The sequence below is a fragment of the Temnothorax americanus genome, unplaced genomic scaffold (assembly GCF_048541705.1).
Source record: "Temnothorax americanus isolate GAGA-0224 unplaced genomic scaffold, ASM4854170v1 Scaffold17, whole genome shotgun sequence".
NCBI lineage: Eukaryota > Metazoa > Arthropoda > Insecta > Hymenoptera > Formicidae > Temnothorax > Temnothorax americanus.
Window position 1 is genome coordinate 3,144,087 of NW_027509307.1, and position 21,292 is coordinate 3,165,378.

The 21,292-nt window shown below is 32.3% G+C and overlaps 1 protein-coding gene and 2 long non-coding RNA genes across 5 annotated transcripts in view; 2 read left to right on the forward strand and 1 right to left on the reverse strand.

The window, feature by feature from the left end:
* Positions 1-20,360, forward strand: part of Invadolysin (leishmanolysin-like peptidase, invadolysin) — a 260,628-nt gene extending 240,268 nt beyond the window's left edge. The window contains exons 6-15 of the mRNA XM_077403383.1: positions 7,484-7,595; positions 9,282-9,463; positions 10,759-10,962; positions 14,635-14,860; positions 15,189-15,382; positions 15,460-15,592; positions 15,745-15,904; positions 15,979-16,145; positions 16,273-16,392; positions 16,481-20,360. Coding sequence (XP_077259509.1) covers positions 7,484-7,595; positions 9,282-9,463; positions 10,759-10,962; positions 14,635-14,860; positions 15,189-15,382; positions 15,460-15,592; positions 15,745-15,904; positions 15,979-16,145; positions 16,273-16,392; positions 16,481-16,639 — 1,657 coding nt within the window. The 3' untranslated portion in view covers positions 16,640-20,360. The remainder of the gene's footprint in view (positions 1-7,483; positions 7,596-9,281; positions 9,464-10,758; positions 10,963-14,634; positions 14,861-15,188; positions 15,383-15,459; positions 15,593-15,744; positions 15,905-15,978; positions 16,146-16,272; positions 16,393-16,480) is intronic.
* LOC143895932 (uncharacterized) overlaps positions 1-21,292 on the reverse strand; it is a 279,573-nt gene that overhangs the window by 256,190 nt on the left and 2,091 nt on the right. For all 3 annotated transcript variants that reach the window (XR_013256497.1, XR_013256496.1, XR_013256495.1), the window contains exon 3: positions 20,926-20,968. This is a non-coding gene — a long non-coding RNA (uncharacterized LOC143895932). The remainder of the gene's footprint in view (positions 1-20,925; positions 20,969-21,292) is intronic.
* LOC143895933 (uncharacterized) lies at positions 2,988-4,153 on the forward strand. The gene is made up of 2 exons (XR_013256498.1): positions 2,988-3,232; positions 3,920-4,153. It is a non-coding gene; the product is annotated as an uncharacterized LOC143895933 (long non-coding RNA).

Sequence of the window (21,292 nt, forward strand, 5' to 3'; positions counted from 1 at the left end):
AATCAATAAGTAATATGCATGTGTTTTCAACTTGTTACGATATTTTTTAAGGGTTCTAATCTGAATCTTGTGTTTGAAATTCATATAGTTTGTTCGGAAATGAATGTAAGCATTTTGACAAAGTTGTGTGTGCCTCGTCTACAAATACGAGGGTTGGTACGAAAGTAATGCCTCCTAATTTTTTTTTAATCTGGCACCATAAAAAATTTTGCGTTTTACTGAGTTGTTACTTGAATAAGTCTCTAACAATAAGTTGCATTATGTTGAGTGGCATTGTGATTAGTTACGTGACTGTGTCACACTACCAGTTCAAACTGGTGTGTGTTTTAGACATGCGTATCAAACAAGAGCAATGATTGAATTTCTTACCGGAAGAAATGAGTTCCAATGGCTGCATTCAGCGAATAAAACAGCTCAATGAGTGTGCAATGATTCTTTATGATTCGTTTCTACACGAACTAAAGGCAAGGATCAGTCATTTTACAAAATCAGATTGCACTGAGGTGTTTTTTCTGCTGAACGCAGCCATTGAAATCTGTTCGCGTCTCAAATGTTCATGATAACACCATTTCTGAAATATGAATGGATTTCAGTACTCGGACTCATTTCTTCCACGGCAAGAAATTCAATCATCGCTCTTGTCTGTTATACGCATATATTTGAAACACACACCAGTTTGAATTGCTCGTGTGACACACTACTCACGTAACCGATCACAACGTCACTTAACGTAGCGCAACTAGAGACTTCAGGTAACAATTCAGTGAAACGCAAAATGTTCTATAGTGCTAGATTTGAAAGAAAAAAAATTAGAAGGCATTACCTTCGTGTACCGACTTTCGTAAATCATTAAAGAGGCATAATTAGAAGGGGACCAATCTATTCTTCAAGCTCATATACTGGCGACGTCACGTCCCCGCTATTCGTAACGCGGAATATGCAGACGCGATAGAAACGAGCAACGAGAAACGCGCAGGCTACTGAAAAGGGAGGATAATGACGTATACTGCTCTAATTAATGTCAACACTCTTAACTTCAGCCGCAAACCACGATGACTCATTTACGTTATCTACTTATCTACTTATTGCGGTTTTTTTACACGATATTTGCCAACAGACGTATATAAAAGAATTACAACGTAAGAGTTTTAAATGGGTAATGAAGTGTATAAAACGAAACTGGAGCATGATATTCTTGCGTCAATGTTTAGAATTGTAGCTCGCTAACAGAAATGTAAAGTTCGTAATTGATCTTCGGATATATAAATCGAAATTGAAGAATTTGGACGAATAATAAAAAATAACTTTTAAATGTGATTTTATTCATGTGAAAATTGATTATTGTCTCGTCTATAATTTGCAATCTCTATTCTTGGAAGAGAAAACTTGAACATATAGCAATCTAGCAGCATTTTATCAATATTTTCAGAAATCGATCGACAAAGACTTTGCGTTTTTCTTCTTTCGTTTTTTATGTTTTTTTACTTAATGTTTCAGTTTTGCCCCTGCTATCGAGAAAACTATTATCGTTTCAACAAAAAGTATGAGATAATTGACGAGTCGGCATTAATCTCTTTGTTTCAATGAGTCTGTATTTATTTTATTTATTTCCATCCCTTATCACTATCATCGGCAGCCTTTCTAATTATCCGTCATTTTCGACAATCAATTTTGAAACGTTTTTGGAGTTAACTCATTACCAATTTAATTCTCGTATGAAAGATTGGAAGGGTTTTCGAAAATTAATAATGTACTCAGTGTTCCATATTGGTAGGTTTACTTTAAGGTGGTTTTCAGTGGACAGTGTTAACGCGAACTTACCTACCACAAGATTGGAATCCGCCAACATTTACCTAGTAGTATAGGCTGATCACGTACGAGAATACACTACTTGACCCGTAGGCCGCAGTAGCTTGTTTTGCTGTTGACTTTGGTCACGCGCGCGCGGGCGTACTGCGTGCGCGGCCATATCTACTTCATCGTCAATGAAGGATCTGTACGCGCAAGTAGTATGCCGCTTTATATGTCAGACGGGCAAGGTGTGCCATTCAGAGCGATGACTACCCGCCGTTTTTGGAGAAGTTTCTCTTTTAAGTACTCTTCGTCCTTAACTTCTTCGTTACTTTACTATATATCTGTGCAAAATTTACGAGTATATGTAGCAGTGTTCGAGCAGTTATACCTTTACATGGTTAATATATGGCGACTCTCGTCATATTATCATACATCATCATATTATTAGTACATCGTCATATTATTATGAGTTCGATAAAATTTCTAGTCTCACAATCTCGTCTACTGAAATTCGAATTAAAATTGCACGACGAATACACGTGAATTATCCATTCCCAGCATTTTAACAGATAGTTTAATTAACATAGACATCATAATGTGGACAATATATGCAAGCGCGACTGTAAGCCGATAAATTCAACGAATATAATTACGAATTAAATTAAATTTTCGCGGAAAAGAGATGACGCGGTTACACATTTACTAAAGTAGCTTTAAAATTGCATTAACACTCTTTACTGCAGCAACAAAGGAGAATATAAGGTACTATTGTGGCTGAAAGGATGCAGGAAGAAGACGAATATAACGGATTTCCGTTTTCAAAGGAAAATGAGCATTCTCAGTTACATATATATGCATATATACAGTTTTACATATAACGTGTACATATAAACTGCATAAGGCGCATATAAACGCCTTCTGCTTTTATCTCTTGCTATATGTTTTCTACAAAGGACTGAGCGCTAAGTGAAGAACATTATCACTTGAATGCCGTGAGAGCTTGTGGTTGCGCGTTATAATAGTTCCAATGAAACTTATATTATTTATTAAAAATTAAAATTAAATTTTTTTTGAAACTTTTATATTATATTATATTTGGAACGAGTATATCTTTAATTATTTTGAAATCTTTTTTATAAACTATAGACAGTTAAAGATTTTTTTTTTTAAACATAAACAAATTATAACTTTTAAACATAAATATATTTGGAAACAACACGTACATCTTTATAGATTTAAAAATTGTGTTAATTTTGATCTGATTTTTTTCGTTCGACCACATGATAACTGTGAATCATGCGTGATTTCCACCAGCTGTTACACGTCTTCAGAGGAACCGAAGGATGTTGGGTTGGTGTCGGTATACCCAACGAGCTCTTGGTAATGCAGAAAGCGTGTCACTGCAACAAATCCGTACTCACGGCATTACGTGTCCCGAGTAAGTGCAGCGGAGTGGTGCTTTCAAAGTGCTCGGGACTCCTTTAAGTTACCTGAACGATAAAGTTCTTTAGAAGTCACCATCAGCGTCTTCGTCCTCGCCATCGCGCCGGAAAGTATTCCCGAATTTCGAAAATTCGGATATCAAAGAAGCTACGGATAGTCCGACGACGACTTTATGCTTTTAGTACAAAATCGCGTTTGCATGATCAAACACTTTTGCAATCTATAATATTTATGTAGTATAGATGTCATTCTTAATTAGCATGTTAAGTTTGGGAAAATTTCAGCATGATAAAATGCAGAAAATCTGGGATTTAAAGGGAATGTTATCATTCTTTCGGTAGCGTTAAAGTTTTGTCACATTTTAATAATTTTGATACTAGGGATAATATCAATATTAATTTTTAAAGCAAAGGTAAAATAAACTTTATATGAACTTTATATAAACTTTATATATAATAATTGTATAATATTACGATATGATTCGCGTGATATATATATATATATATATATATATATATATATATATATATATATATTATATATATATATATATATATATATATATATATATATATATATATATATATATATATATTTCCATTTGTCAATATAACGTATCGCTGATTACCGTAGCAGAGAAGGTTTTCGCTTACTCATCGTTTGTACATATGTGTGTATTTAGATGGGATCGAACGTCATTTTGGTGGGATCAATCGTCATCCCGAGGGGATTAAGCGCTAACTCTGTAAACCCCCGCTTCCACGTTGGATTAAATTTGCACGTTAGGCAAATATGAGGCAATTATTATGAAATAAATTGCTATCGTCTCGAACATGAAAGAGAGAACACAATAAGTGCGCTTCAAATAAAGTTTTAATAAATGAGCATTAGACATGATATGATTATACAAAAATTATTTTTGTCCCATATCTCACGTATAAATTAATAAATTTTTATTATGAAAGAATGAATAATTTACTTTTCTAGTCTATTATTGTACAATTACATTTTTTCTAAAGAATAGAATCAATATCAATATTAATAAGTGAAATAAGTGAAAAGACCGCTACGATATACAATCAATTTAGAGAAAACGTCAATTTTGATCAGGACTTCGTAGCCTAATAATATTATTCTCATACATTTCTTCGCCTTAGTACGAGAATAACCTAATAATATTATTCTCATACATTTTTTCGCCTTAGTACGAGAATAATGTTATTAGGCTACCAAAATCCAATCCTAATCGAAATTCGATTCGACCGATCAATATCGATTTGAGATTTTAAACGTCTCTTTGAATTTATTTATAATATAATTAGCATGCAGATTGAAATTTTATTAAACGTTACTCTATAAATTAAATGATAAATATTACTTTAATTCGCTAAAATTTAATTTAGGAATTTTTTTTCATTTTGTTATTTAAAAAAAAAAAGAGATCGAATTATATTAAATAAAAAAGAAAAAATTATCAAGATAAAAATAAGTTTAATATTTTGTATTCATCATTTCATGCTTGCCATTATAAGTAGACATTTTGAAGTATTTTACTTTCCTTGGGAAAAGAAAATGCGAATAATTTTCACAAAAAACCAGTAGCGAAATTGAGCCGACTTTGCGAAGTCTCCGAAATTGTGAGATTTTATCTTGACAAGAATGTATCTTGCGTCGGCAATAGAGAAACGGTTTAAGTCGCACCTTCGTTTTCTCTGCGAAGATCTTGTACCTTCCTCGGAACGAACACAAGAAGAAGAAGAAGAAGAAGAAGCCAGAGGATATACTCTTAACGGAACAGTAAATTGCTTGGAAACTGCTGTACTATTTACGGACAGCGTTTCTTCTTATATGGGACTACGTGGTCGATTTCGAAGCTCGGCGTTACATGAGATCGAAATCGAAAATTCCAAAAAATTGAAAGACTTTTATACATCATGATCCCGAAACACGAGAAATATTTTCACTGCGGTGGATGGTACATGCCGGATAGCTTTTCTCTAAAAGTCTTTCGAACAACCAGATGTCCCTATCCGAATTTGGAATTTCTCGGCGAAATTAGAAAATTGTTTTGTCTTACGTGATCTTATTTAAATCAGCTCGGCCGGAACATGATCCGATTAGCGACTTATACGTTTGGCATATGCACCTCTCGAAACCGTAAAGCCCAGGTTTATATAGTAGACAATTCAAGTCTTTTGGATTTACACGTAACGTATTACGATTAACGATTAATATGGTTAACGGTTAGTGAAATTACTGGAAAATTAATCTCTTTTTCTTTTTGTATAAAACAATGCAAAACTTGCACGTCAGCAAGTTACATGGTTTACATTACATAGCGCTTAATAATAGATATTTTTCTCACTATTAATATGACATTAATTAATTCCCTCGGTCTTTCATCTAATTTGCAGTGATCAATGTCGCATAATATCGGACGCTGACGTTATCCGCATATTGTTCGGTGAAAATTAACCAGTCCGTTCATGATATCAGATCTATCAGGTTAATCCCCCCCTCCTCTCCCCACCTCTCTTGATATAGCTTGAAATATATATTGTGTATATTGTAATCATTTATAGTAAATGTAATATTCATGATATTTTCATGACTTTGATATTTTATGCGTAATGTTGTCAGAATATAATTAATGCATCTGTTTCAACAAAAATATCAATTAAACGAACAAAAAGCATACGTATCCGTAAAGAATATTTGCATGAAAATCGTTTTTAGATAACACGTTATTCTCTATTTAATCAAGCTTGCGATATATATAATCACGTATATTATTTACATCCTGCCGGAATTTATTAACAAAATTTCCATTTTTACGAAGAAATACACTAGCGGGTGGTGTATTATTATTGTTCCTCTTTTCAATTTTAATGCAACATCAACGAGAACGTCTTCTTATCAGAGACGTCGAACATGCTAGTGTCACAACGTTTATTTAGCGAAGTGCACCTTCTCTTTAGTGCTCACCTCTCTCTAGAGCCCTCTTTATCCTTGCTTGCTGGTAACACCATCGTATCTGATATAGTCGTATCCACTTTTAGCTTATAAAAGTATATACTAGTGGGTCGATATCGTCCAGCGTCGATGGAACATCGTTGTTCTACGATAGCCTTTTCAGTTCTATCGGGATATTCCGAAGCAGCTGCGTTGCTGTCGTGCTCTCGTCAGATAATACCATTAAAAAACGCGAGGGTTATAGTACTTTGGAAAAAAGAGAAGAGTGTGAAGTTTATAGTCAATTTTATTACAATACCACGTCAATATTATCATGCTGTATTAATTTACATAGCACGTTTACACAAGACCTAATTTTAAGTACCTAAACTTTAATAGAATATTAATCTGAAGCTCTCTTTCATTTAAATACTTATTATTGGCACGTGCATGTATGAAAACGTTTTCACACACACAGGTGCATTATTTAATTAAATTTGGAAATATATATTTGAGAAGTAATACGGATTAGAGAAGATAATAATCACGTAAATTAATATTCGGCATATAAAAATGTCCGTAATTGAGTTAGTGTTACACTATATTCCCATTAATTTAAATTAATCTTCTCCTAGTTAATCTGTTTTATGTAATGCGGATCTTTGTAAATATTTTATGTTCCTTTGTATTTAAAACGATTCCATTTTTTTCTGGTTTTTTTTTCGTTAACATCCGTAATTTCATCCGACTTCCTCAGGTGCTTTCGTTTAAGTAACGGCTAATAATTCCGCGTAAGAGAGTTCTTGCAGAAAGCGTGTCTAATAGAAAGAAAAAATAAAATTTTATTTCTCTCACTTGTAAGGCTTGATAGTTATTTCCCCCTTCAGAACAAGTTGTATTTATGGAGAGATCTATGCGAATACAATATGAAACATTTTTACTGGAGGTATATTGAAAAAAAAAATATATATATATATAAAGGACACATATAATTCTTATGGGAATTTATGTATATTGAAATTTCTGTATTTGCAGAATATAGAATGTTTGCGAAATAAATGTCCCATAAGAGAAGTCAAGTTAATATACATCAAGAATTTATATTAAACAACATTGAACAATTTTGTTGCGTGAGTTTAACATAGCGATATTTTATAATTTTATTCCGACAAACTTTATTTCCATGAGCAATTTTCGGTATTTTGGTGCGCTTGCGGAAACGCGATATTTTACAATCTAATTCTGACGAGCTTTATTTCCGCGAATAATTTCCGACAACTCGGTATGCTTGCAGGAAATGTGAGAGTAGTCAAGTTTTCGTCAAGGACCACCACACACACTGTATAGATACTTGCCGTCCTGTTACTATGTGCGGTGAAGTACGCGTCCCGGAGGACCATCTTGACGTAAGTAATTACCCGATAAGTTGTCTAAACCGAGTTAAACCGTGCAATAAATATCGGAGCCAGTCAAAGAAGTAGATCGAATAACATTGGCATTGGTATTTTGGACATTGGGAAATCACATTGCAAGGAAATGACAATTTATTTGTCTGTTTACGATGTAAAGTGGTTAAAAATCATAATTATATTTTAGAAAAAATTTTATTTTGTAAAATTAATTTTAATTAAATAAACATTTATTTTAATATTTAGTTTAATATTCCACAATGAAAATTGTAAGAGAAAATAGCACCCATTTAAATTCTTATCAAAAGAATAATCGATTAAAAATCTGCTAACGAATTCATAAGCTATAGAAAAATAGAATGTTTTTAGGGATATTTTGTATTTCATTCTCTCTGTCTGTACAACTATATAACCATTGAATGATTTATTTTTGACAATTTATGTTAAGGGAACAATTATTGTGATTCCATTTGACAATTATTTAGTATAAGAAACGGGAATTTATATTTGACATTAGTGTTTACATTATATGTGTATATATGTGTGTGAATTTTAATACGTCAGTATTTATTTTATTTATTTCATTTGTATATTATAAATGATTGATGAGCAGTAATAATAATTCAGTCCTAAATTAAATTTAGGACTGAATTTAATAACACAAAATGTCAAAATTAAACTAATATAAACGAAATAAATCCTGAGAGATATATTAAGAATTGAACATTTTTCATTATTTATTTGTTGGATATACATATAAATACAGCATCGGATGCTTTTTCAATCTGGAATTTTTAATATTGAATAATATTTTAATATTTACTATCAAAATTTGTTATAATTATTTTTAGAAAACTCCGATTTATACTAAATTTATAATTATCAGAATTTTTAACAATACTACAATAATGTACAATATATATGTAGTTTATATTAGCAATTATAATTACTATAATGAATCTAATACTCGTGTATAATTATTAGTAAATATTAACTGTGAGCTTAGTGCTCATAATATATGAAATAAAGTTTGGTTAAGAGAAATTTTGTCTTTTTATGAGAAATGACAGACTATAATTACGACAGTTGACAGGATATCTATATTTTTACATAAATCACGTATATTCGAAATAAGAGATACGATATTTCATTGACACCTCATCTTGATCGATTACCGTGACTCGTATACTGAGGGGATGTGCTTTAACGACAGCAGCCTGGAAACGAGAGGCGCTAATTGATGAGTGGCCCTGAGAGGCGAATTGGTGTCGGATAACTTATTAGGGCGAGGGCGTCATCACCCTTGTTGTTGACGGTATTCGCTGACGGCGTAAAATTATTTACCTCCTCGCCGAAGGTGTCTTAACGGTAATGCAATTCTGCTCCGGTTCGTCAGCGTTAATGTTTCCGGATACTTCGTCGCTTATAAAATGCAATCTTCTTTACAGTATTTTATCTGACACTCAGATAAGTAAGGTTGTTTGTAACTTCATTTTAAAATTCTTGACGTCAACGATCAAAAGATGCGAAATTTTTTTTCATATCTAACTGATAATTATTCCGAAATCAAAAATTGCTTGATTTGCTTGATTGTTTGATCTCTTTAAACTTTCAAGTAACAACAGTGCTTTCACTAATTACTGTACGTCTTTTTGTCTTTTTTAAATGTGCTTTTCTATATAGGTTTGCAGAACGTGCAACGGGACGGGACACAATTGCGGAATAGCTGAAGGGAGTACAGCTGGTCCGGGAATCGACGGTGCCGATTTTGTCTTTTATGTATCCGCTATGCAGACTGAGAGATGTCATAAGGGTTTAACAGTAGCTTATGCTGCTCATTGTCAACAGGAAGCAGCCTTAGATCGGTACGCCCGAATTATTAGTTTAATTAGTCAATAGAAACAATAATTAACAATTTTTTATTAGATATACCTATAGTAGATTTAATTAGTAATGTTCTTTATATATATATATATATATATATATATATATATATAAGTTTTACACGTTATATTGTCACGATTATTGTCATTAATAACGAAGTAAAAAATATACAAACAGACATTTTAACAGAATTACGAGTTCATATTGTATAAATTGAAAAATATATTTATCACCATTATTCATCACCATTATTAGTAGTAGCGTGAATTTAGTTTTCGCGATATTTTGAGATACGATATTGGAGAACGTCATTAATAATACATTAATACATTGAATAAGTGCGCGTCATGATTGAAACATGTGCAATTTTAGCTATTTGTATGAACAGAGAGGGTAGAGACGAAGGCAAACACCATCTGGCATGAATATATTTCATATGAGAACGTCGGATTAAATATTTGACAAGATTTATAAGAGAGGTTGTTTGTACGAGGCGAGCGATTTAACAATGGCGAACTTTTATATTAATGATTTTAATTAAAACGATATATTTTATTTTGTTTATACAGCGAATTATTTTTAAATATCAAACGGCTTGTTTATTTAAATATATCTTTGTTTTAAATTGTTCTAATCCTGTTTCTATACATATATAATTGCTACAGTCGTATCGATAGGATTATACGTAAAGAACAGATCCATTTATTGATTAGATCTCAATTATTAAATTATTGATTATTTGGAAGAAACCGTTTGCAATTGAGGAAATATTTTACAGAATCGAATTTATAATTGAAAATTGCAGAAGCAAAACTCGACGCTCTCTGATTTGACGTCTAACTTTATGACTCCGCCGAAACGTGAACGCATATTGAGTAGATTAAATTTGTCTGTCAAGTACATACGTCGCGCACGTCGTACCACGGTCGATGTAAATGGCGTTGCGCGAATTTTATTATTCGCACAACGTCTGATCGTGATAGATCGACGATATTCGTGCGTTCCGTTGCTTATGGAAAAATCCTTGGAATATTCGAGTGTAAAAAAGCATTTTACGTAACATATAGCATTGCACAGCTTTAATATTGATCTAGATATCCCTCGCGGAAATTATTCTCTTGTGTCTATATGCAAAGTCTATCTTGCAAACATCTTAAAGAATTCCTGTATATTTTTCAAGGAAATAATAATGGAACTAATACAATTTCTAGATTATACGTTATAATTATAATAAAGAAGATTTCGCGGTGACTGAAGCGGACTAAATTGTTTCCAGGCCGATAGCTGGTCATGCCAATCTATGCCCGGGAAGCATCAGCACGAAACCGCAGGAGTTGGAAACGTTGCTCAGCACCGTTAAACACGAGATTCTGCACGCTTTAGGATTTTCTGTGAGCTTATACGCTTTCTACAGAGACGAGAATGGTGAGCCCAGGACGCCTAGAAGAAGCGATACTGGAAAACCACCCCTTAATGAAAAGTACGTTCTGCCTTTTGTACGTCTTACGTAAAAATTCCTTTATTACCGCGCAAATTATATTAGTTCACTGAGTATGAAATTAAATTAGCCCGTATGATGAATAATTTCTCGAATATGAGGATATACTTCAAATTTGATCGCAAATACAATGAAAGTAATTAACGGTAATTAAGAGATATACTGTCTGATATTCTCATTAGAGCGACATATGTCATATCATCTATCGATTATCTTTATATATTTCTACCGACGGACAGAGTTTAGCATAAAGATAATATTAACGATTCCTCAAATAGAAATTAGTATTACACAAATATTGAGTACCTAAATAAAAAATAATACTGTTGTCGAATAAACTCATATTTCATACTTAATGTAATTATATATTTTCACGCGACAATTTTTATTTATCGATACAATTTTCAATTAGCTGAAATATAACGAATTTGTCTCTTTGATAAGTAAATATTCATATTGTATATTATATATTGTATATTATGAATATTTACATATATTATAACATTCATATTATATTCTACTTCTCGAAGATAAGTGAATATTTTTTCATAAGTAAATTTTTTATAAATGAATTTTTCACACTCAATTTTGCAGAAATTGTTACTCCGCTTCAATATAATGAGAAAGAAAGAGAGAAACAGATACTTTGCTTTGTTCGTCATTTTATCACTCGACTGCGATGCGTTAACCATTCTTTTCTCTCACACCTTTACGATTGTCTGACGGTGTATCTGCCTTTAAAATTGGAAAATTTCTGGTATCCCGTTCTATACGAGTCGACGGACCGTAACGAACTGGCTTCTATCGTTGGCAGATGCGAGCCTTTTCCCCATACGATCTTTCTTCACGCGTACCCTTCTGTCTGTGTTTCCCCCGTCCCCCATCCGTTACTTTTCGCTGCTCTTGTACTTACTTCTTACTTCTCATGTTTTCTCCCAAACTCTCTTTCCAAATTCGTTGTCTCGCTCGGGTCTATGTCCAAGTGGTGAAAATCGACGCCTTTCCACTTTAAATCACGAAATTCCGGCAACAGATCCACGGCATTCTGGACTATAATAGATTATTTTAGGAATGACTTTGGCGTTCTTCACAAGTCTCTTCCTAACGCTTGCTCTGGCGTATAATTTTCCAGTATGTTTTCGGCGCGTTTCTCCAAGTGTGTCTGGTTTCTTCAGCTGATCTCATGAATTATCGCGTTGATTTGCGTTTCGAATGTTGGTGCAGATAGAATTCCTTTTCTTTCTCTTCCTTTAATAGAACATCACTCATCGCATTGCATAGCATTAGAGAATTATGAAGCCACTTGGTAATGTATGCGGAACTTCTTAAACTCTCAGGAACTTTCTGCCAGAGAATTCTATGATTCTTTCTCGACAACGTCCCAATACTTAAATTGAGAGACTGAGATTTTTGTCGGAAATAGCTGTTTGTTCCCTGTTCGTCACAGCCCTTTTTATCCTCCGTTGTCTTTCGCTACCTCTCATTTCTACCCGTTCTTTCCATCTATTTTTGCTCCGTGTCACAGACTGCGCATTCTCTGTCACAAATTCCAGCGTTTCTCTTTATCTCCTGTTATTTATCTGCTCGTGAGTTCGCGCGTTCTCAGCCTACCGCACTTGAATATCTCCACGAAGATCCTCTTACGTTTAAGGTTTACATTAATCTGCAACAACGCACGTAGAGAGGCAGAAGGATAGAAAGGGGTCAGAGAGGATCTTGAATGTAATCTTGGATTTCAACATGATACAGACCTTATAACACGATGCGGCGATATAAGATGTAATTGTTTGTGAAAAAAATAGAGGTACATTTGTCTTTATCGTTTTGCAATTGTTAACGACTGCTTTCTTTGACATAATTGGGAATATCCCAATACTATTCTTGTCTGACGCACAATTCGTTTTTATTGAAAGATATCTATTGAGAGAGAGCTTTTAGTGCTAATTAATTACACATTTACATTGGTTTTTATCCGTTCTAATTAGCTATTTTATATAAATGCAAATTATTTGCATTATTCATACATTTGAATTTGATCTAAATGACGATATCACTACTTTAAATCGTAACAACAAATTAACGTATAAAAAAGGCAACATAAATATACTAATCGATACTTTTACAGCTCGTGCAATTTGTCGCGAATTAATTTCAAAAAGCTTTTCGATGAGATTTAAAAGCGTGCGCACAAACAAGAAATAAAGTTTACAATTTACAACACGTTTAATTTTCTTCGATATTTCATAATGCGAGATTGACACTTTTTTCTCACGGTCAACACGTTACATTTGATTTCTGTACTCGCGTTCTATCACAGTATACACCGTAGCAATTGTGTACATGAGATACGCTGAGCGATTTTGTATTGACGCTTAAGCGTAATAATATTTTTCATCTCGTGCTCGCGAGTTCCTGGCAAAATGGCCATTCGCAAATTCATCCGTCATATTGAAATCTGATAGAGGAGGGACCGCTCACGTTGTCGAAAACAGCGTTTCACTGACGTATCAGATCAATCACTTTACACAGGAGACAGAGGAAGAGAAAGAAAACGCCCCCATGTGAGAGAAAGAGAGAGAGAGAAGCAGAGAAATTGAAAATAATCGTATTTATCTATCGTGCGCAAAATCACTAAGATATTCAACATTGTCACATAATAAATATTAGGTAATCAGAAAAGTTTGTGCGGTTTTCGGTAAAGCTCACTGCAATGAATTATTTTATCTTATATTTGCAGAGTGCAAGTTTTTATGTACGTCATAAGGCACATATGTCAATCAACCGGCGAACTTTGACTTACATTAGTGCGTATTCTTTTTCTGTGAGTTTAAACCTTTTTAAAATATTAGTTGAGCCTGGTGTAATTCGGGCTTGTTTGCTTTATGAATTTAAACTCGGTTTGAAGACTGCAGAAGCGGCTCGTAAGATATGTGCATGCATTTGGAGAAGATGTGGTAAGCGAACGTAATGCACAGAAATAGTTTAAAAAACTTGGTTCTAGAGATGAATCTCACTTGAAAATGCTCCACTTTGTTGGTGCAGGAAGACCCTCCATTATACATATATGGATAATGAAGAAGTATGTATCGCGGTTAAAAACAATGCGAGAATAACGTTTAAGAACGTTCTTAAATTTTTTTACGTGAGTGATAAAACAATTCGTTTACATTTGCATCAACTTGAAATTTTTAATTAAAAAATCACACGAACTTTTTTGATTACCTAATACGTTATAATACGGACGATTATTGTCTCGTTAATATAAATCGAGGCGGGAGGGTTTAAAAAAATAATATATGTTATTGTATAGAAAAAAAGCATAACAAAAAAATATCTGAATGGTTTTGATAAAAATTTCGAGACTATGGTTCAAAGTACATGCAGATTTTGAATTATTCTATGACTTTCTATTTTGTAGCGAGTTAAAAACTTAATGGCAAAGAGTTTCTGCTATTTTGTTTATTGTTTATTGTTTGCCTTTTCGCGGATGGTAATTTATTCAAAGTCTGATTCAATTGCGAGCGAGATACAATTCGCGAATGCACTCGTATGATATATGATGTCATTAGCAAAGATATTATTACACTGGACAGCAGTAGCTCTCGACTACCAAATCAGAATATGCTAATAACGTTCGATACTCGTTTCGGGCAGGTTACAAACGCACCAGTGGAGCGAGAACACGATCAAAACTGTGGTCAGGCCTCGCTGGCAAGTGCACGGCGGTTACGTGGAGAGGACCATGCAAATGATAGTCACGCCTCGGGTCCGCGCCGAGGTTCAAGCGCACTTCAATTGCCCGGAACTCGAGGGCGCGGAATTGGAAGACCAGGGCGAGGATGGCACAGCCCTAACACATTGGGAGAAACGCGTGTTTGAGGTGCGTAATGTTGAATATATATGTCGTCGATTTTACTCTTCGCCGCACATGCGGTGCGCGCAACGATATTCGACCAAGAATTTCAAACATCCGTGGTAGAAAATAAAATAGATTTTTGCATTATTTCAATTTTTAAATCGATTATTAATAATAATAATATAAATTAAAATGATTAATAATAATAATAATAATAAAATTATATTATTATTCTAATACTAAAGTATAATATATTTACTGTGTAAAATCACATGTTCTCACGTTTGAATTTTTCAATAAAAAATTTGTAAGTAATGTTTGCTATCATAGATTGGTTTTTCCGTTTATTCAGAACGAAGCCATGACAGGGACGCACACGCAAAATCCAGTTTACTCGAGGATAACGCTTGCTCTTATGGAAGATACTGGTTGGTACAGCGCCAACTATTCGATGGCGCAAGAGCTAGGTTGGGGGAAAAATCTGGGATGCAATTTCGCCATGAAATCCTGCAAGGAATGGATATCCACTAAATCATCCCCGTTGTCGTGAGTACACCGAGATATTTATCAAAAATAAACCGTATATCGCGCAATGATTATATGAGAATATTTAAATATTTCAGAGGAAAGTCGATACATCCTTTTTGCAACAAAGTGAAACAAGATCCATTGCAGACCGAATGTACGGACGATCGGAGTTCAGTGGCCTTGTGTAACCTGGTGAAACATACGCAACCGCTACCCAAGAAATACCAAGTAAGAAATATCTAGTAATCTATTGAAATTTTAAAGCAGATACGCGTACAAACAGAATGTCTACGCATAGACGATAAGACGATGTTACATCGACGGCATGAGAATATTCGTGGTATGTGAAGAATCTCAATTGACGATTTCTTCCATTGCAGAACTTCGATTCAATTCCCCACGTACTATCGGGAGAAGAACAATACTACGGCGGGTCGGTATCTCTGGCAGATTTCTGTCCTTACATACAAGAATTCACGTGGAGAGCGCGGAATATAGTAGTCAGGGGTTCTCACTGTCTTTACGAGGAGAATAATCCGCGTAAGTAATACACATCGCATGCGCGTTTCAAAGAAATAACGGAATAATTCACTTGAAATACATCCTTCTTTTAGACCCAGACAAGAATTTCGCATTAGAGAAGTACGGTCCTCATTCAAGGTGTTTTGACCATACTAATGATATGTGGGAAGAGAGAACTTGCAAACAAGCGCGTCAGTGGCAACACTGGGGTTCCGGTTGTTACTTGTATAAGTGCGAAGCCGGGAGACTACACATTATGGTCAGTTTCTTGCGACGCAATATTACGGACGTTTTATAAGAATTCTCATTTTATAAGAATTCTCGTTTTATAAGAGAATGCCTCTAAATATGAATAAATTAAGAGACAATTTTATCATTTTCCTCAGGTTGGCAATTATACGTATACGTGTTATCACGCTGGACAGGAAATTATTATAAGAATTATGCAGAATGGTTGGTTGCATAAAGGTGCTCTAATTTGTCCCCCCTGCCGAGATATCTGTCAGGTATGAATAGATTATCTATTATAATATGTGAACTGCATAATAGATATAGCCAGATGTAATTCGATAACCGAATTTGCTTAAATTTTAGGCGGAATTTAAAGCACGGGACGAGTGGTGTAAGCCAGGGGACGAACATCCACCTTCCATATATTATCACAAAGACTATCTTCACTGTGCGTCCGCAGATAATTTTAGCCTAAGTATATCAACGCTTATTATTGCAATCTTATCCTTCGTCGTTAGATGATAAATTATATTTTTTAGTTAATGTTTTAGCATTGTCTAAATCTAGATACATAGATATATCATTTATTGACCTATGTATCATGTTTTGACAGCGATATTTTCAATGTGGTTTGGAAATATTCTATTTCTCGCGATAGCGTCTATTCTCGTTTTTGTTATTGAAAAACATAATGAATAATGGCCGAGGTGACAATCGTAAATAAACTCGTTATCTATCTAATAAAAAAAATGTTGGCCAAATAATTTAAAAGAATAAAGGAATTATCAATTGACTTTAAATATGTTAAATAAACGCGATGAATATATGTATTATATTTGGATTTAATGATCCGTGGTGATAACGTGACGAGGCATTTTTAGGTGCCAATTTCATATTATACATGCTTCATTAATCTAGGTTACGTATTTAGCCAATTTGCTAATTTTATTATTGCATATATGGTTCATTATGATTAATTCTGACACACGATATATTTTGGTCATTAGTTCATGTGCGTTGTCTGAGCGAACATGCTCGGTCATCGCTCAATTCAAGACGATGAATAATTATGCTGTAGCTGATAGATAATTACTATTATCTGACTAATGTGTATACACACGGACTGCAACCATCATTGCCGATATAAAAATAATATGGAATTTTTAGTTGTAGAAATTAATAAGTCTAACAAAGAAACGCTATACATTGCTGATAAATGACAGTATAAATGACATATATTTTGCATGATATGACAACGCAAGTAATAGTGCGTAGAAAAAGTAGAAGTATGTATGTATCAGATATGTATGCTCTATTTACAATTCATACTATTTGCGAAACATTACAGTTAGTTTTGCCAGTAAAGTATAGCGAACTTTTTTAGGCATTACGAGTGATCAAGCTCTGATATTAATGTTCATGAAAAAGTCAACTTTACATTCCATTGAGACTGCAATCTTTTTTAACATTCTGGTTTATTGACTGCATTGTTAACAAATTCGTAATATTCTTGATGACATGTATGAAAGTTCGTGTGAACATATGCACGTAAGTCATATCGAACAATATACGAATAAATGTGAAAACTAAAGTGATTTAAGAATATGACAAACCAATTTATCAAGGATTGTCGATTGTTGTGAATCTTGGGTGGATATCATGAATGTATGTGGTATAAAAAATAAGTCGTTGTACAGTATAGTTCCAAAAATGCGAAGTCTAATAATGCAATAGATTTACGACATTTCGTATAACATAATATCCAGATCTTACAATTATTTGCATATAGCATATTATTTGATAACTGTATTAATGTGGATGATATGTTGCAGAACAATTTTTTAGTTTCTTATCAAGTTATCACTTAAATTATATGTTCAATGCGTGCAATTTTCGGAAAATTATTTTCACTATAATTTTAATTTGTATATATGCAGTTTGTAATAGATTTATAATATATTTTATCTATTTCATGTATGATAAAAATTTGCTATTTACGATTTCTTCAATGCTTTACTATTGATATAGATATATCAGCGCAATGATTTGCGCAGATTAGTCGTAAATAAAATATCTAATAATTTTATCTTACTGGAAAAAAATGGCGAACGATAAAGTCAGCACATAGGTTGTACATGTATTAAAGTCTGTATAGTAATCATTTTTAGAATATAGCTAATCCGTTCTGTATAACTAATACAATAATAAAATATTAAGTACTTTTTGCAATTTGTGAAAATAGCAAATTTTTATATCACAACATTTTTTTAGGCATTCCAAAAAGGTTATATTTCATGAAAAATGCGTTCCATGAAAAATAAAATGTTAATTTCATTCTTATAACGCATATTCCAATTTGGTACATTCGCAAGGTTGTAATGTGTAATGTATAAGAGTATTTAGTTTAATTTTGTACAGAGATGATTAATATTTAACATATATATTATACTTTGTAAAGAACTTGAAGGTATCTCAGTATTGATCAAATATACTGAGATGTATATTCGAGAACATTTCTCGCAAATTCCTGCTAATGTCGTTGCTCGACATAAGAACGGATTAAATGCGTTAACAAACGCTATCCGGTAAATGTTAATATTGAGCGCGTTAGCTATCAATAAGTGAATATAGAAGAAAACGAGTATGTTTTAGTAATTCTGTAAGGCCCAACTATGAAAATATCGCAGGTATATGTATAAGCATGTATGAGTGTGCGCGGTTATCTGAATACATGTATCATAGATCGTTCTCAAAATTCTGAGCTGTTAGTCTGTTAGATTTTTATGAAAACGATTACAAACTCATATGAAATTGTTGGAATGTATGTTTTATATTAATTTGTTATTTAAGTTTTAATAACATACTTCGTCTCATAATAACTGTTACAAAAAATATATTACGATTTGAAAAATTAAAACTTTAATAAAAGTTTATATTATAATTGTGTGCAGCTCAGAAAAATTGTACACATAATTTTAAACTTTTTTCTTTTTAATTAAGTACACGCGCGAACTGGAGGTTACAATATTTACGAATATATATTTAGCTACTATATCTTAGAATATTTTATAATATATATTATGTCTCTATTAAATTGTTTTTAAAAAATTTAAAGCGCATTAACTGCGCAGAAATTAATAGAAAAAAGTGTGAATCAGAAACAGTTTTTAAATAATTGTATTAGTTTTAATTTTATTTAATATTGCAAATATCTTATGATTTAATTCACTACAAGTTGAGTAAATAATATACTATTACTTATTAAACATAAAGCAGAGTTAATAATTTAATTTTACTTTTATGAGTAATTGTGCCATTATTAAAAATACATACTCTGTATATTTTATGACAAATTACAGGAATACAATTTTCCTTTTATTATTGAAAACAATTCAGTTAAGAAATGGTTAATATATCGACGAAAATTATTTAATAAAAAATTTAATAGTTAAATAAGACCTATATATATTGTAAGCTCTAAGAATATGTTTAAGAAGTGATGAGATTATTTTTACAGTATCGAAGAATTAATGTAACGATACAGATATGTATACCAGTTTAAATATATACTTCAGTTTAATAACGAGAAATAATAACTGATATAGCTAATAAGTTTTAATATTAATACGATTGTATGTGCAGATTTTATCGCAAAATTGATGCATTTAATCCTCCTCTTGTGGATTTTATTAACGTAAGTGCTGGTAAATATTTTCCTGTAATCTTACAAATATATGAGCTTTGGATTTTTATAATTCTGAAATTATTTGGATTGGTATCCCAAAAATAATTTTCCATTGTATATGACTCTACAAAAACGAGCTTATAACTGAGATAAGGAAAAATATTTAACCATATCCTAATAATACAAACGTTATCACAAAGGAGGATTTATGATGTCAATCTTGCATTATATAGCGTTAATTTTTTTTCTAATTAAAAATGTACAAACCTGTAGTATATGACAAAATTATTTGAATGCATTTCGAAATTTACTTTACCTAGGTCACTTAATGCAAAATGTCCCTAATCACCGATAGAGTATTTAAACCAATTATTTGCATCGTAGCACATAAAAAAAGTGCTCACTACCTCGGCTAAGTTAAGCAATCTGTATTTTATTGCAATCGTCACAAAAGAGGCATATAAGAAATGTAATATGAAACTCTCCTAGTACTTTGTTTTTATGAGTATAAGAATTCTGTACACAGATTAATAAACAATTAGAAATTTAGAATATAAACGTGTCGTTGAAGTTTTTTCTTAAAATATGGTTTTCATCGATTCACCACTTTTAATTAAAATGAAAGCTAACTCACAGTACGTAATAGAGAGAAATGCGTAGTAATATATTTTTAATATAAAACGAAAATAAAAACACGATTTTTTTATACCAGGCATTTGTTTTCAAACATATCAATAAACAATTTATTACGCGATATTTATTTATTTATTAACTTGTAAAGTCTTAAAATAAGGAACAAGGACATTATCGCCGCATTCAATAATCTGTTCTAGCAGATGTAATTTATCCATCACGAGGCAATGGATCTATGAGATATTCTAATTTCTTTTAGATTTTAAATAATTATATATAATCGTAGGAATAAATAATAGATTCAGATATCAAACAGTTTACAAATATATAATTATCAAGATATCTTATTGCTGCATTTATTATTCTTAAAAATTTTATTTATATTCCAATAATTGTCGCAGGAAAGAATTATATATTTCTAACATATTTTTGATATATTCTTTTTTCATAAATCCATTACCTAAAAAATAAAAAATAATTAATTACTTACCGATACGATGCGCAGCAGCGGAGTTACAGTACACAACGTTGATCTATAACAAATAACATAAACGTATTTAAATTAAAACAATGTTTAAATCAATATGTCGAAGAGTAATTATTGTACACAAAAACTTTTTTATTCATAATTTTGACAAATACATAATGGAAGAATTACCCAATTAAAAAAAAAAATACTTTCGTTGATATAAAACTTACATAAAATGTGATAAGAAAAAATTTACTTCTGCAGATGTAATTTAAATAGTTATCAATCTTAAATATTACATATATATATGTATATATATATATATATATATATGTAGGTCTGGAAGTATGTTCCGGGACTTTTATTTTTGATATCGGTATATTCCGGG